The sequence below is a fragment of the Streptopelia decaocto genome (genome assembly GCF_964273445.1).
Source record: "Streptopelia decaocto genome assembly, chromosome: 1".
Lineage (NCBI taxonomy): Eukaryota > Metazoa > Chordata > Aves > Columbiformes > Columbidae > Streptopelia > Streptopelia decaocto.
In genome coordinates, this window is record NC_138663.1 from 210,734,125 (window position 1) to 210,751,795 (window position 17,671).

A 17,671-nucleotide genomic window follows, 5' to 3' on the forward strand; every position below is an offset into this window, starting at 1 on the left:
TGGGCTGTGCATGCCGAGGTGTGTTTAGGTGTAGTGAGGAGCGTAGGGGACTTTTGAGCAGGGCTTGTTGCCATAGGACAAGGAGTGATGGTTTTAAACTAAAGGAGGGCGATTCAGGCCAGATATGAGGAAGAAATTTTTGGCTCTGAGGGTGGTGAGAGCCTGTCCTAGGTTGGCCAGAGAGGTGGTGGATGAACCATCCCTGGAGACATCCCAGGCCAGGCTGGACGGGGCTCTGAGCAACCTGAGCTGGTGAAGATGTCCCTGCTCATGGCAGGGGGGGCACTGGGGGAGCTGGGATCAACCTGTTCCAACCCAAACCATCCTGAGATTCGATGATTCTGTGTCAGATCAGTGTGTCTGAGTGTGGAGACACCATCAGACGGCACTGGGAGACCATCTCCTGCTACAGGGCACGGTACAAGAACAACGTAGCACCTTTGACATTTATTTCTGAGGTTTGAGGAGTGGTGACCGGTGTGGTTCTTTCTCAGGTGTCACCACAAGTGACAAGGGGAACGAGGAATGAGGGGTAAATCAGAAATCCCGTGAGTCGTCATCCACACAGTCCTTGACAGCGTTCCGTTGCCTCCAGGCTGACACTTCATTTGTGGCCACCCTTGAAAAGAGCTGTTTAAAGCAAAATATTACAATGTTAGAACAAGCAAAAATTTTAACCCATTTATTTCTTTCCCGCTCTCCCCAGGAACGCTGTAGTCAAGATGGCTACGACAAAACTCTCTAAAACAGGGGATGAAAGCAACTATGCAACGAAATGCTTCCCCGCCAGGAACATTTTACGTGCAAGTAAAGAAGGTGACCCTTTGAGCACTGCTGGTAAACTCTCCCTGCAGAATAACGTTGTGTCCCTAGGGGCAGGTCCACCTCCCACCCTGGTTCTGGGGCTAATAGAGGGAACATTCAGCTGTGGTTTCCCGTATCAACATTACGGCTGATAACACAGATAACAGAACTTAAAACAGTGCTCAGAAAGGCTTAAAATCATTTAAGATTTCATTGAAATGAAGAGGGCAGGATGTCTAGGGTGTCTATTAAATGAGGGCTTTGAGAGTCACATCTATTAAATGCTTAGAAATGGCAGAAATGTCTTCTAACGTTTGAGAAGTGGTGGAGAGAGATCTCCTAGGCTGGTCAGGGGTATAGGACCTTCTAGGAGACGCTGAGGGTGCTGAGCTGGTTTTGTTTGGCCAAGAGGAGTCCGAGGGGAGATCTGATGATGGCTTTACAGCTACAAACTCCTCTTAATGGTGACAGATGGCATAACTAAGGCAAAAAAATATCCTTGGGAGGTTTAGGTTGGATGTTACAAGGAATTTCTCTGGGAGGAGACACAGCTCTGGGCCAGGTTACCTTGGGAGGTGGTCGAATCATAGAATAATTTCAGTTGGAAGAGACCCTTAAGATCATCAAGTCCAACCATAACCTAAATCTAGCACTAAACCATGTCCCTGAGAACCTCATCTATACATCTTTTAAACTCCACCAGGGATGGTGACTTCACCACTTCCCTGGGCAACCTGTTCCAGTGCTTTACAACCCTTTCCGTGAATAAATGTTTTCTAATGTACGAAGTCGCTGAACAAAGACGCAACTGACTGATCTGACGTTGCTGATGGTTCTGCTTTGGGTGGGAGGTTGGACTGGAGATCTCCAGAAGGTTCTTCCAGCCCACATTTCCTTGTCTGCAAGCAAGGGCTCTATTACCATCTACAAAATATCATGTTTTTCCTCTTCCATGGCTCTGGCTATAGCTTTAATGTTCCTACCTTAAATTCATGGTTGCTGGAGCTTTTATACTTAAGTATTTCCCTATGCAAGGGATTTTAAAGTGCTGGATTGCAGCGCTGGGCTGAAATCAAGGCTCTGCCTCAGTCTGTTTTTGTGTCAGGGCACTGGGTGCTGGCACACAGAGCTACCCCAAGGGCTTGGACTGGGAAAGGGACCACCGGGAAGACACCACAGCAGAGGAGAAACCGCCCAGATTCTGCCTCTGTAAAAGAAAAGAATGAAAACAATGTCCTAGATGAGCCATTTCTAGTGAGTGCAGATTTCTTCTGTTATTCTCTCCCCTTCCTACAATCCAAGGAACCAGGTGCCCCCTCACCTAGGGGGAACCCAAGGGCTGGTTTTGGGGCTCAGGTCCCAGGACGTGACATACAAAACTAATTATCTGTGGTTCTTTTTCCCCTCCCTTTTTTTCCCCCCAGATGAAGCACCACCATTTGAAGAACCCATCTGACCTTTGCTTTGTGAACATAAGCAGCCAAAATCTGGTCTTGGTGAGTATCAGAAACTCAATAAGCATTAGGGAAATTGCTTTAAAAGCTGAAAAAATTACTGCATTAGCACATGAGAGTCCAGAGAACAGAGGAAAATCACGTTAAATGCAGGTATATTCCTGGCAGGGCAAGGTGAGCCAGCCAGCTGTGAACGGGCTTGGATGATTTGTCCTACAAACTTTTGAATTGTGTCTTCATTACCAAATTGACATGGTCTTCATCGGGTGTAGCCTTTTCCCCACTTACATCCCCTCACAAAGTGCCGTTCTTTGGGTTCCCTTGAGAAGGGTCTTTTATTTGGGTTCATAACTAACTCGCAATAAGTTGCTGATGGGTTCTTAGTCTATTTTTAGGGTTCTTTCAACTATGTCCAAGTCTTCTGGATGTTGGTCACTGAGGCAGCTGTGCATTAAACACACACTCTGAGGGTGCTCTCCATTGTCAGAAAAAAAATAAGATCTAATTATGGGGAATTCTATTACTCTGGCATCCTGAGAAAATGAAAAATCCAGTTGTTTTAGACCAGTTTAGGGCTGGGGCAGAATGATTTTCCCCTTCCATCGTGTATTTTTCAGGCTAAAGAAGAAGATTTTGAGAAATTTGATTGTGTTGCTTTTATAAATGCTGCTGAGAACCTGCTGACACTAGGTAAGGGATTGCATTACCAAAAAATAGACACCGCTTTTCAACCCAGGGAAGCTTATGCTTGTCTGAACAAAGGTCTAGACCTTTACAAAGAGATTTAAGATACACATGCAGCACTTTACGGAATTGCTTCTTTCCTGTTACTGAAATCCTTGCATTAATTCCCTTTATTGTAAAGATAATTGTGCGCCACTGTGGCATCCTTTTCATTATTAGAAAACCAAGCTCTTTACAAAGAAAAATCCCCGTTTAATATATAGAAGCATCAAATAATGAAACGACTTGTCCCAAAGGCTCAGAAGGTTAATGGTCGAGATGGGAGGTGAGTTCAAATCCAGTGTTGTGGGTTCAGTTAATCTGAAGAAGGAAAAAGGGAAATCCATTGAGTAACTAATAAAACATATAAGCTAAATGTGGCTTCAGTGGCTTCAACCGATAATCTTATCTGTGGTGGGAGCAAGTGCATGAAAGCAAACTAGATGTCTAAGAAGCGGTGGGGTATCACGTATTGTATGGACAAATATCTACCCAAATGGGCAGTTTCTTTCAAACTTGCAGTCTGATAATAGTAGAGCTCTCATTCTTCTTGGTTTTGGTCCATTCCAAACCTTGGTGAAACACAGTTTATTCTGTTACTGCTGTTCCTCACTCACTGGAACATTTTCCACCCTTGCAGAGCCATTTCGGAAGTTTCCAGGACTGCGGGAACTGGAACTTTCCTTGAATGGACTAAGAAATCTGAAAATCAGCGCTGGAGACTTCCTGCATTTGGAAGTAAGATAGAATCACAGAATCCATTTGGCTGGAAAAGATCCTCAAGATCATCGAGGCCACTCATTACCACATCTGGGCAGGAATAACCCCAGGTTCCAGTGTAGGTTGGGGAATGACCTATTAGAGAGCAGTGTCGGGGAAGGGGACCTGGGGGTCCTGGTGGACAACAGGATGACCATGAGCCAACACTGGGCCCTTGTGGCCAGGAAGCCAATGGTACCTGGGGTGGATTAGAAAGGGGGTGGTGAGTAGGTCGAGAGAGGTTCTCCTTCCCCTCTACTCCGCCCTGGTGAGACCCCATCTGGAATATTGTGTCCAGTTCTGGGTCCCTCAGTTCAAGAAGAACGCTGGAGAGAGTTCAGCGTAGGGCAACAAAGATGATTAAGGGAGTGGAGCATCTCCCTTATGAAGAAAGGCTGAGGGAGCTGGCTCTCTTTAGTTTGGAGGAGACTAAGGGGGGACCTTATTAATGTCTATAGGTATATAAAAGGTGAGTGTCAGAGGATGGAGCCAGGCTCTTCTCGGTAGCAAACAATGATAGGACAAGGGGTAATGGGATCAAGCTGGAACACAAGAGGTTCCACTTAAATTTGAGAAGAAACATCTTCTCAGTGAGGGTGACGGAGCACTGGAACAGGCTGCCCAGGGAGGTTGTGGAGTCTCCTTCCCTGGAGACATTCAAAACCCACCTGGACATGTTCCTGTGTGACGTCATCTAGGCGTTCCTGCTCTGGCAGAGGGATTGGACTAGATGATCTTCTGAGGTCCCTTCCAATCCCAAACATACTACGATACTGTGAACTTACCATAAAGCTTGTTCCGTGGGCTCTGCTCCCAAGGAACAAGCACCAGAACCAGAGGAAGCAGCCTCAGGTTGCGCCAGGGGAGGCTGAGGTTGGATCTGGGGAACAATTTCTTCCCCAAAGGGCTGTGGGGCATTGGAACAGGCTGCCCAGGGCAGTGCTGGAGTCACCATCCCTGGAGGGTTGGACAGACGGAGATGAGGTTCTCAGGGACATGGGGTAGTGCCAGGGGTGGGTTAACAGTTGGACTTGATGATCTTGAGGGTCTTTTCCAACCAAAATGATTCTACATTCACTCTAGGGTGGGTAGTAGCATGACTGAAAATCTCGTTAAATATTTAATATCCACCTGGTGAAAGCCATTATACAATGTCTTTTGCTCCAGAGGATTGTTTCTTCTGTTTTCTTCAGTATCTGGATCTCTCATACAATAATTTGTCCTCCCAAGACATTTGGACATTGGGAGATCTGTCCCAGCTCAAAGTTCTTCGCTTGACAGGCAACAGGCTTCGGTCTCTGCCTCTGGACCTGGCAGGCTCATGGAAGTAAGTGTCCACAGCTGCTGGTGGGATGTGCCTGGCAGGTGGGAAGTAGTGTAGGTGGGAAGACAGAGTAGTGGTCAATGGCTCAATGTCTGGATGGACACCGGTAACAAATGGTGTCCCTCAGGGATCCATACATTGACCAGTGCTGTTTAACATCTTCATCGATGACATAGACAGTGGGATTGAGCGAACACTCGGCAAGTTTGCAGATGACCCCAAGCTGAGTGGTGCAGGTGACACACCTGAGAGACGGGATCCATCCAGAGGGACCTGGACAAGCTGGAGAAGTCGGTCCATGTGAACCTTATGAGGTTTAGCAAGGCCAAGTGCAAGGTCCTGCACCTGGGTTGGGGCAACCCCGGGTGTCAATCCAGGCTGGGGATGGAGGGATGGAGAGCAGCCCCCAGGAGAAGGACTTAGGGGTGCTGGGGGTGCAAGATTGGCCATGAGCCAGCAACGTGCGCTTGCAGCCCAGAAATCCACCCGTGTCCTGGGCTGCATCCCCAGCAGCGTGAGCAGCAGGTGCAGGGAGGGGATTCTGCCCCTCTGCTCCGCTCTGGTGAGACCCCCCTGCAGTGCTGGTCCAGTTCTGGGTCCTCAGCACAGGACACACATGGACCTGCTGGAGAGGGGCCAGAGGAGCCCCAGAAATGATGCGAGGCTGGAACAGCTCTGCTGGGAGGACAGGCTGAGAGAGCTGGGGTGTTCAGCTGGAGAAGAGAAGCTCCGGGGAGACCTTGGTGCAGCCTTTAAAGGTGCCCTTAAGAAAGATGGGGACAGACTTTTGAGCAGGACCTGTTGCCATAGGACAAGGGGTGATGGTTTTAAACTAAAGGAGGGGAGATTCAGCCAGACATGAGGAAGGAATTGTTGGCTCTGAGGGTGGTGAGAGCCTGGCCCAGGTTAGCCAGAGAGGTGGTAGATGCCCCATCCCTGGAGACATCCCAGGCCAGGCTGGACGGGGCTCTGAGCAACCTGAGCTGGTGAAGATGTCCCTGCTCATGGCAGGGGTGGCACTGGGGGAGCTGGGAAGGTCCCTTCCAACCCAAACTATTCTGTGATTCTGTGATTCTCTGGAGCAGTGAGGGTGGGCAGCCTGGGATTTATCAGTGCGGGCAGCAGAGCTCTTCCCTCACAAACTGGAAGATGAAATAACCTCATGGTCAGTGCTGGGTGGCAGGGAAGTGTTACCCCATCTCAGCTCCAGATCACCCAGGTCATCTTCTGTCACCAGCAGCTAGACAGCTAGAGAGGAACCTCGCTGTTGGGTGGCTGAGCCATGTAAGATGCTATTTATTTGTCATTAATTAGACCACTCACGTACAGCTTAGCCACAACTGCCATGCCAAGGTATCCACTGTCTGCCATACTTGGAGATAAGATGCTGAGCTGGACAGCCCTTTGCATGGATCCAATTTAGACTGAATTTATCATTTTTCTATTAAAAGAAAGAAAACAGCCCCATCCCAGTCTCCCAGTAGATACATCTTCCCCCAATGATAGCAAATTACGTATTTTTCACCTGTCTTTGCTTGAGCGTGTTATTAATGAGCCTCTTTGTATTCGCAGCTCCGCTCATTCAAGGTTTACGTCTCTGGAGGTCTTGTCGCTGGATGACAATCGCCTGTCAGACCCAAGCGTCTTTGTGAGCCTGTCTCATCTGTGCAGGTAAGGACGCACCTGGCAGCAGACGGCTCTGGCGTTTGGGGGCTGGCAGCTGCCTCTGTCAGCTATTGCGCAATAGCCAGCTCCAAATGAAAAACAAAATCTTTGTGATTCACTCAGAAAATTCCCTGTTTAGTCTCTCTAGTCTTGCAAATGGGACTGAATGGAAGCACACAGCCTGCTTCAAAGCATGAGCTGGCCAAACCCAGCAGGTGGCTGGTAATTCAGCTCCTGCCCTGCATGTTTGCTGATCTGCAGCTCTGATTTGACAATTGGCAATTGCTTTCTGCGTTTTCCCTTCTTCGCCCCAGATTCAACCTTTATTTGAGCACAGCAGTACTAGGAAAGGCTGCAGATCAGCTCCCCCTGTTTAATGTGGGCTTTTGTGATTCACAGAATCATGGAATCATTTTGGTTGGAAAAGACCATCAAGATCATCGAGTCCAACCATAACCCACCCCTGGCACTACCCTGTGTCCCTGAGAACCTCATGTCCATCTGTCCAACCCTCCAGGGATGGTGACTCCACCACTGCCCTGTGCAGCCTGTTCCAATGCCCCACAGCCCTTTGGGGAAGAAATTGTTCCCAAGGTCCAACCTCAACCTCCCCTGGCGCAACTTGAGGCCGTTTCCTCTGCTCCTGGCGCTTGTTCCTGGGGAGCAGAGCCCGACCCCCCCTGGCTCCAAGCTCCTTTCAGGCAGTTCAGAGATCAGAAGGTCTCCCCTCAGCTCCTGTTCTCCAGCTGAACCCCCCAGGTCCCTCCAGCCGCTCCCATCACACTTGTGCTTCAGCCCCTCACCAGCTCCATTCCCTTCTCTCAACTCGCTCCAGCACCTCAAGGCCTTTCTTGGCATGAGGGGCCCAAAACTGCCCCCAGGATTGGCGGTTTGGCCTCCCCAGGTCCCAGCACAGGGACGGTCACTGCCCTGGGCCTGCTGGCTGCACCAGTGCTGGTACCAGCCAGGATGCTGGTGGCCTCTTGGCCACCTGGGCACACGCTGGCTCATGTTCAGCCGCTGGCACCAACACCCCCAGCTCCTTTTCCGCCGGGCACTTTCCAGCCGCTCTTCCCCGAGCCTGTAGCACTGCCTGGGGTTGCTGTGACCCCAGGGCAGGACCCGGCACTTGGCCTTGTTGAACCTCAGACAATTGGCCTCAGCCCATCGATCCAGCTGGGCCAGATCTCTCTGCAGAGCCTTCCTACCCCTCAATGTCGCAGACGCCTCCGCTCTGCTGCTGGGAAGCCCAGTGAGGTGGCAGGTGGAGTTTGAGCTCCCTGCCCTGCAAGCGTTGGGGTGAACAGATGGCCGGTGCGTACGCTGATAGCAAGCATGGAGTTTTTCACACATTTTCTCTTCCAACAGCCTGAGGGAGCTGAATCTGGACAGGAACAGGATTTCGGCTGTCCCCTACCTGCACCAAGCAGAAAGCAGGCAGTTCTTTCTCCACCCAGCGCTGGATGGCAGCAGCTTCAGGGCAGAGTGGTACAAATCCCTGAGCAGCCTCTGGCAGCAGCCCCAGCCACCACAGCAGGAGGACACGGAGGTGCAAGCAGAGCTGGAAGTGAAGAAAGGACAGCTTGGATCTGTCATATCACAGAACGACACGGATCCAGACAGGACAGGTGATCAGCTCCTGCCTCTCCTTGCCTGTGCTGAAACTGTGGGGGATTTCAGTGGGAGAGGGCCCAGTGATGTCAGGGTGAGGATCTGCTCAATGTTTGCTGGTGAGTGAAGCGGCTTGACAAAATTAAAACAGTCAGGGAGGGATGCACGGAACCTTTTTAGACATCTCAACTAACCTGTACAGTCCCTCTATAATTGCTGGGAGCTTACTGGACGCAGAATCACAAAATATTTTGGTTGGAAAAGACCCTCAAGGTCATTGGGTCCAACTCTTAACCCAACCCTGGCACCACTCCATGTCCCTGAGAACATAATCTCCGTGATTGTCCAACCCTCCAGGGATAGTGACTCCAGCACTGCCCTGGGCAGCCTGTTCCAATGCCCCACAGCCCTTTGGGGAAGGAATTGTTCCCCAGATCCAACCTCAACCTCCCCTGGTGCAACTCACCTGGAACAATGGGGCTGTCACCAAGCAGTGGGACTGAGCCCCCCTCACCCTGGGCATCTCTTGCCACTGAACCAGATCCTGCCTGATGCTGATTTGTTTTTTCAGGATAATTCCAGCCTTGCCATGGCTTCACGTAGAAACCCTCACTTTGTGTTTCATTGCAGAGCTTGTTTGGAATTCTGACTCTCAGGAATGCCTGGCGCCGGTAAGAACCGTTGGTTGATCTGTGATTTTGGGGGTGTGAGTTCCAAAACTTCCCTTCCAAAATCTCTCAGCTGAGTTTCAATCAGCCCGTGCGTACAGCTGGGACACTGGGTGCCTGCAAAGCTTTGCAGTGAGTATTGTCTCTCATTGGGAAGATCAGGAGCAAATTTTTCTGTAACCAAGGGACGCTGGAGCTTAGACTTATACGACTTTCAAATAAAAGCTGGGTCACCATTTGCTTGTGACTGTGTGCCCTCCCTGCACAGGGAAGCGTGTTCTGTGGCTCAGATGGGGACTGAAGAGAGTTTATTCATTCTTAACACTGTAATCTTTTCCCCTTGGATTTATTTATGTCATGCTTATTCAGAATCAAGTGCTTGAAGCCAAATATGCTGATTTTTATTAGAACTTGAGGAAGGGGCTGAGCTTCAGAGATGCTGAGCTCTTGCAGCATGTTTTAGGGTAGCACACACATGCACACATACACACACATGCACACACACACACACACACACTCTCTGAGAGCTCAGCTGCTTCCTCTTGAGTCCGCGCACGTTTTCAGTGCTGGATGATGGGAATTTGGTGCATTTGTTGTGACTCCCTGCAGAGCTCCCACAGTAACACGGAGGCCAGAGCGAGCTGCCACCAGACAACCTCCAAAGTTAATCTGAACAAAAAATCTCTTCAAATTAGAGCTGTGTTTGTGCTCAGAGGGCTGGTGTCCTGTCACTGGGGTGTCTCCTGCCACCAAAGCCCCTGAGCCGTGTCTCTGCTCACCCTTTTCCTTCTTTTTGAAGGTTGCTCCTAGGGAAGGAGACCAAACTGCTTCTAAGACTTTGCCGGCTCCTGCCACACTCAGGGACGTTTGTGCTCCTTTTCCTCAGCTGAAGCACCTCAGCTTGGCCTTCAACAAGGTGATTTGGGTCTTGTGGCTCTGAATAAATGTAAATATTCAGCTGCTTGTTCCCTGGGAGACAGCCCTGGCCTTCAGTTGCTGCTGCAGAAGGGCACAGCTCTCCCTGGCTCTGTCCGTCTGCCAGCCCACGGGGATGTATCGCATATCCAGGATCTCCCAGAGGGGACAGGATGCCTATTCAGGGAGCGAAATTACCTGCATATTTGGGGATTTAATCAGAAAATGGGATACGTGAAGGATCATTGGAAAACAAGTGTGCTGGGGAGCAGCTGAGGGACCTGGGGGGTTCAGCTGGGGAACAGGAGCTGAGGGGAGACCTTCTGATCTCTGAACTGCCTGAAAGGAGCTTGGAGCCAGGGGGGTCGGGCTCTGCTCCCCAGGAACAAGCGCCAGGAGCAGAGGAAACGGCCTCAAGTTGCACCAGGGGAGGTTGAGGTTGGATGTGGGGAACAATTTCTTCCCCAAAGGGCTGTGGGGCATTGGAACAGGCTGCCCAGGGCAGTGCTGGAGTCACCATCCCTGGAGGGTTGGACAGACGGAGATGAGGTTCTCAGGACATGGGGCAGTGTCAGGGGTGGATTAACTGTTGAAATCAATGATCTTGATGGTCTTTTCCAACCAAAATGATTCTGTGATCCTATAAGTGCCCTCCCCTTGGACTGATCCTTTGCTGGAGCTGCATGGTGGATGGTGATGTCTCATTGAGAACTTAGTGCTGATTTAGTGCCAGGTTACACCAATCTCCCGAGCCACGCTGGGTTCTCTGTGTGCCCCAACAGACAAGTAATGTGTTCATTTAACCTCCCCTTCATGGTGCTTTTGGCTGTTGCCCAGCACTTAACTCACGCTGATTCCCAGCTGGGTGAGCTGGCAGAGCTGAGTTATTGCGACTCAGCGAGTGGCACACCCTTGGGACATGACGGTGCAGCTCTGCTTGCTTGCAAAGTGAGCTCTGCTGCCTTTCCCCATGTGTCGTCACCTTGTTTTAGATCACTGCCTTGTTGGTGAGCTGTTTTTTGGCTGCTGTGCCCTTACCAGGTTGTGGTTTGGACTGCAGAGTGGAGAGGCAAGACATTTTTTGCCTCTTTACCTTGCAGCTCTTCCAAGCACTGGAGGGACGCATTTTGGTAGGAGGGTTGGGATGAAACTCTACAGCCTCTGGCATGACTCAATGCTTAGAGCAAACAACAAACTATATTTTATCTTGCAGATCGCAGATGAGACAGCTCTCTTACCCGTGGCTTTCTTCCCATGCCTGAAGGAGCTGACGTTTCACAACAACCCTCTTACCACCACCCGGAGAGGTACAGTGTGAGCCTGGCCCTGTGCAGAGACTCCTGCTTTGTCCTTCCTTCATGTTTAGATCTCTGGGACAGGGACAGCATGGCCTTTCGGTGTTTGGACACTCCTGCCATGCTGGCCTTGGTCCAGGCCTTCAGGGAGGTGGTTTAATCATTGCTTCTCTCTAAAGAGCAATGCAGATGAGCACTGGTCTGGCAAATCGTAGGACCAGGGCAGTGACTGTCCCCTGTGCTGGGCCCTGGGGAGGCCAAACCTCGAATCCTGGGGTCAGTTTTGGGCCCCTCACACCAAGAAAGGCCTTGAGGTGCTGGAGCGAGTTGAGAGAAGGGAACGGAGCTGGGGAAGGGGCTGGAGCACAAGTGTGATGGGAGCAGCTGAGGGACCTGGGGGGTTTAGCTGGAGAACAGGAGTTGAGGGGAGACCTTCTGATCTCTGAACTGCCTGAAAGGAGCTTGGAGCCAGGGGGGTCGGGCTCTGCTCCCCAGGAACAAGCGCCAGGAGCAGAGGAAACGGCCTCAAGTTGCGCCAGGGGAGGTTGAGGTTGGATGTGGGGAACAATTTCTTCCCCAAAGGGCTGTGGGGCATTGGAACAGGCTGCCCAGGGCAGTGCTGGAGTCACCATCCCTGGAGGGTTGGACAGACGGACATGAGGTTCTCAGGACATGGGGCAATGCCAGGGGTGGGGGAACAGTTGGACTCGATGATCTTGAGGGTCTTTTCCAATCAAAACTATTCTAATGCCCTCCTGCTGCTCCCAGTCCCATCAAAGTCCATACCAGCCCATCTGTGACTGAGGCAATGCAGTCTCAGGCTAAATTTTACTCCCCAAATGGTTTCTTACCCACAAAGGGTTTGTCTGAAGCTGGTCCAGGTGTCCTTGTGACCTTGGTAGGTGACGTTTGGCTGTAGCCAGAAGGATGCTGATGAATCGTTGCACTGCTATTGCTCCCTGCACAAGCGACGTCTACACTAGTAAATAAAACAGGTCAGGGATGCTCCTCTGGCCTTTGTGGCACGTAGCTCAGTCCAGTTATGTCCTTAGGGCTAAAATATCTCCCTGCAACACCAGGTGGCTTCTACTCTGGTCCTTGGGCAGCGCCATGGGCTTAGGTGGCACAGTGAGCCGAGCTTTGTGCCGGCTGCCTGCAGCGCTGGGCAACTTCTGCTCCTTCAGGGCAGCCTCCTCTGCTGACCCGGCTCCTCCAGCACAATCTGGGGATTAAACTTGTCCGACAGAAGAGCGTAGCCACGAGAAGGGGACACTTCTCCATCCCTCTCAAAGCCAGCCGCAAGGTAAGGGGGGATGTGTCGCGGGAGCATGGGGTTTTTCCTGCCTAAGGCGGGGATTAAACCCTGGCTGTAATACTCAGGGCAGGATTGCCCAGGAACAGACTTGGCTGGGGAGCTCGGGAAGAGCCGGTGGGACACACGGATCCCAGCAGGGTTGGAAGGGTGGGAAGGTTTGAGGATATTTTGCTCAGGATGAGGTTGGGGAGCCCAACCACCCCCTTATTGCTGCCCCAGGCTGGGTTTTTCACAGAGTTCAATCCTGCTCATTGACCTCAGCTGAGGGATCCGATGGGACTGAAGCTGCTGCTGGGTTGTCCCTGGAGCCAGGGCTGCCCTGGAATTCCCTGTCCCATCAGGACAAACATCCAGCCGCTGGACCCCACCCCACACTGACACTCATGGCAGCGTGCGTGGACGTCTATTGTGTGCCCCCAGGTCACATCGCATCTCCCCAAAGTCACGAAACGGCCGCTGATGCTGGAAGCTCCTGTCAAGACCTTTCTGTGCAAACAGCTCCCAGCTGCGATGGAGACTGCAAGAGATGCTGCAGCTCCCAGTCCGGCCCAGCTGCTGTCCCCCACCAGCTCCACAACCCCAAGTGACAGACAGCAGATGACACTGGAGGAAGAGGAAGATGACTCCAGGCCTTCTCCTGGCCCAGCTGAGGAGGACGTTGCGTCTTTCTTCATGACACAGGTGAGGACAGGCTGTCAGCGTTCCGGACTGCAGGGCTTGTCCAGAAATGGTCCATAGATGAATCTTTGTTTCCTACGTGATTGAATGGTGTGAACACACCGTGGGCACCAGTGGTTATAACCAACCCTCCTTGGGCTGCAGGGGATTTCAGGAAGGAAGAATTAGCAAGAAGCAACATTACAGGCTTGGGGAGGAGCGGCTGGAAAATGCCTGGTGGAAAAGGAGCTGTGGGTGTTGGTGACAGTGGCTGAACATGAGCCAGTGTGTGCCCAGGTGGCCAAGAGGCCACCAGCATCCTGGCTGGTACCAGCACTGGTGCGGCCAGCAGGCCCAGGGCAGTGACCGTCCCTGTGCTGGGACCTGGGGAGGCCAAACTGCCAATCCTGGGGACAGTTTTGGGCCCCTCATGCCAAGAAAGGCCTTGAGGTGCTGGAGCGAGTTGAGAGAAGGGAACGGAGCTGGTGAGGGGCTGGAGCACAAGTGTGATGGGAGCGGCTGAGGGACCTGGGGGGTTCAGCTGGAGAACAGGAGCTGAGGGGAGACCTTCTGATCTCTGAACTGCCTGAAAGGAGCTTGGAGCCAGGGGGGTCGGGCTCTGCTCCCCAGGAACAAGCGCCAGGAGCAGAGGAAACGGCCTCAAGTTGCACCAGGGGAGGTTGAGGTTGGATGTGGGGAACAATTTCTTCCCCAAAGGGCTGTGGGGCATTGGAACAGGCTGCCCAGGGCAGTGCTGGAGTCACCATCCCTGGAGGGTTGGACAGACGGAGATGAGGTTCTCAGGGACATGGGTTAGTGCCAGGGTTGGGTTAATGGTTGGACTCAATGATCTTGAGGCTCTCTTCCAACCCAAATGATTCTATGATTCTATGCATAAATGCAATGCTGTGACCATTAATTGGTGGCCTGTTTCTCAGGGTGACACAAGGCTGTCCTGCTTGGTGTGTAGCCCCAACTGCAGGAGCTCATTAGTCCAGCATTTTCCCTACAGCATCTGCTGGAAAACTCCCTCCTAGTGCTCACCAGGCCAGCATTCAGACTTGATTTCCCTGAATATCTTGGGATTATCTGGGGAAAAAAAAAAACAGCTGCACTGGCATGGGGATGGCCCCTCTCTCCCCTGGTCCCGCTGAGCAGAGATGGGATGAGGCGGTGGCTGTGTGGCTTGGTGCCACCACAGGAGACCACTGGCCACAGCAGGACAGGCTCTGGCTGATTCCATTAGCTGCTGTGAATTATATTCTTTTGCTGCTTTGAGGTGGAGGATGTGGCCACATCCCTGCCCAGACCTGTGGCAGAGGGCAGGCCGGAGAAGACAAGTGAGCAGAGTGAGGATGGAAGCTCTCAGGTGGTTCCAGAGCGATACAAAGGCTACGAGGAGCTGCTCGGTGGGGACACAGACCCAGATTTTATCGAGCCAGTTGGTGAGTGACGACAGCAGAGCGCTCTTGCTTCGAAAAGCCTTGGCACATTGATGTATGGTGCAGCCCACCCTGACCAAGAAAGAAGCAGTAAGGGCTTTTATTGTCGTATTTTCCCTCTGGTTTGCAGGGATACAGAAGAACGTGCAAGCGCTGTACTACATCCTGAAGCATCCCCTGGTTTACCGGGACGCCAAGCCACGACTGGACAGTGTACAAAAGCCCTACGTGCCTCAGAAAAAGGTGAAGAACTGAAGCTGCAAAGGGAGAATGGTTGTGTGTGTGGATCAACCCACGTGTCTGGATGGATCCTGAGAGCCTGAGCTTGGCATCAGTTCCCGATCCCGGCATCTCGCTGTTCTCTCTCACACATGGCGTGGTGTGTGCAGCCCCCATGGGAACCCACCTGCTGGGATCACAGAATCATGGAATCACAGAATGGTTTGGGTTGGAAGGAACCTTCCCAGCTCCCCCAGTGCCCCCCCTGCCATGAGCAGGGACATCTTCACCAGCTCAGGTTGCTCAGAGCCCTGTCCAGCCTGGCCTGGGATGTCTCCAGGGTTGTGGCATCCACCAGGAATGGGGCAGCTCAGCACACCAGGAAGTGGCCAAGAGCCATGTGAGCCCCTGGGCAGCATGGGGGTCACTGCTCATCACCAACGTCCTGGAGAAAACCAGCCCTGTCCCAAGGGAGGCAGAGGACTTGGTCACCGAGCTGGGTCTGCAGCATGGGTTGTGGTAGAACTACAGTCCCTGAATCCTTTGTGCTGCTCAAAAATGATGCGAGGCTGGAACAGCTCTGCTGGGAGGACAGGCTGAGAGAGTTGGGGTGTTCAGATGGAGAAGCTCCGGGGAGACCTTAGACCTTTCCAGACTTACAAGGGGCCAAGAAGAAAGATGGGGATGGACTTTTGAGCAGGGCCTGTTGCCATAGGACAAGGGGTGATGGTTTTAAACTAAAGGAGGGAGATTCAGGCCGGACATGAGGAAGAAATTGTTGGCCCTGAGGGTGGTGAGAGCCTGTCCCAGGTTGGCCAGAGAGGTGGTGGATGAACCATCCCTGGAGACATCCCAGGCCAGGCTGGACGGGGCTCTGAGCAACCTGAGCTGGTGAGGATGTCCCTCCTCATGGCAGGGGGGAACCAGAGGAGCTGGGAAGGTCCATTCAACCCAAACTACTCTATAATAGTCTTAAATTGGTGTCTAAACTGCACCAGCTTGGTCAAAAAAAAAAAACACCGTCTCACCTACCTCATGCAAAACCATGGGCTCATGTTAATTTGGGAGAAGGGGAAGGAAAAGGAAACGAGGGATCATCAGCCCGGAGGGCGGAGGGGAGACGCTTTGCATCCTCTTGACTTTCCTTGCAGCGTGGGAGGATGCCGGGCCCTCCTGCCCGACGGACGAGAGCAGAGGTCCTGGAAGGAATCCTGACGGCCATGGGAAACACCTTGACCTTCACTGAAGTCCCCTTGGGTACGTTGCTGCATTCTTGGTCTCTCCTGTTGATGGCACTGCAGAGAGAGAGGCAGGTCTGAACATAAACCCCTCTGAACATACGTCCCATCTCAACATACGTCCCTCACACCAAGAAAACCCTTGAGGTGCTGGAGTAAATGAGAAGGGAACAAAGCTGGGGAAGGGGCTGGAGCACAAGTGTGATGGGAGCGGCTGAGGGACCTGGGAGGGTTTACATTGCATTTTGGGAACAATTTCTTCCCCAAAGGGCTGTGGGGCATTGGAACAGGCTGCCCAGGGCAGTGCTGGAGTCACCATCCCTGGAGGGTTGGACAGACGGACATGAGGTTCTCAGGACATGGGGCAGTGCCAGGGGTGGGGGAACAGTTGGACTCGATGATCCTGAGAGTCTTTTCCAACCAAAATGATTCTATGATTCTATACAATCCTGAAGTGGTAGTGCAAGCAGGAGCTGGCTACTGCCTGGTACTTTTTCTTTTCCTTGCACTGAAGAGGGAAGAGCAGGGGATGACAGGCAAGAAAATGAGGCACTTTTTGCAGGTTACAGTAAAAACCATTGCCCTGGCTTGAACCTGTCACTTCTCTTCACTCTTGAGTTACTCAAGCCCAGCAGTTCCATTGCTTTTGTGGCTCCTGTGGTTCATGCAGGTGCCAGGATCCCAGCAGCCACCTTTGTGTCCCTGCCACAGTGACATACCCCACGCTGCGGGGACAGGAGGGACCTGCGGTCGCTGGCGGGTGCAGCTGTGGGAGGGAAGATCAAATACTGCAGCCGAGGAACCTTCTCATCCCTCCACTCGCACCTTTTCCAGCGTCTGTTTTGCAAAAGAAGAAATCCAGCCCCAGGGCGTACCGGGAGGCGCGGAGGCTGATGAGGGAATTCCAGGAGATGTTCCAGATCCCCCCGGCAACCCTCGGTGAGAAGGCGGCTGAGCCGTCGGAGGAGGAACAGGTGATCAAAGCTCTTCTCGCAGCAGCAACATCCAAGCAGGGGAGCCCCAAACAGCTCCTGCTGCCGGCAAAGAGCGTGGCCAAGAAGGTGCCCAAAGTTTAGTCCGCGCTATAGGCTGGGGTTTAATAAAGCATCCCATGCCTTGGTCCTCCTGGATAAAACGTATGTTTGTTTTGTAACTTGTTCAAAACCATTTTTCCCCTTCATGAGGTTGGAAAATCAGGTGTTGGGTGACAAGATTCAGCTTTTCAGCTTCCAGCTTGAAAGCACCAATACCTGAAAACAATGTGAGCTCGCTGTCGTGCTCTGCAGTTCCTGGAAAATCCCATCCCTGCACAAAAACCACCTTGTCGGAAAAACTGCTGCGGTTTTGGGGATTGGAAGAGGATGGGGAGCACTGTGACTGCCCTGTCCAGTGATGAGCACGGCTTGTGATGGGGTTTATACCAGTAGGGCTTGCGGGTGAGCAGCAGCGTCATCATTAACGACAAATTAATAGGAGCGCCCCGGTTTGCTCAGCCCTTGCGTGCCGTCCCAGTATCGCTCTGTCCTGCAGCCAAGCACTGGGGAAAATCCGTCTCATGCCGGGGAAACACGTCCCGCCGCAG

The 17,671-nt window shown here is 52.2% G+C and overlaps 1 protein-coding gene across 1 annotated transcript; it reads left to right on the forward strand.

The window, feature by feature from the left end:
- Positions 1–722: 722 nt before the first annotated feature.
- Positions 723–17,165, forward strand: XRRA1 (X-ray radiation resistance associated 1; the record flags this gene model as incomplete). Its single annotated transcript, XM_082043475.1, has 16 exons — positions 723–837; positions 1,910–2,058; positions 2,229–2,300; positions 2,876–2,948; positions 3,622–3,719; positions 4,934–5,067; positions 6,637–6,735; positions 8,098–8,434; positions 9,808–9,924; positions 11,137–11,235; positions 12,408–12,521; positions 12,954–13,214; positions 14,470–14,635; positions 14,763–14,875; positions 16,003–16,108; positions 16,924–17,165. The coding sequence occupies 16 exons, from the start codon at positions 723–725 to the stop codon at positions 17,163–17,165; spliced, it is 2,295 nt and encodes a 764-aa protein (XP_081899601.1).
- Positions 17,166–17,671: the final 506 nt, after the last annotated feature.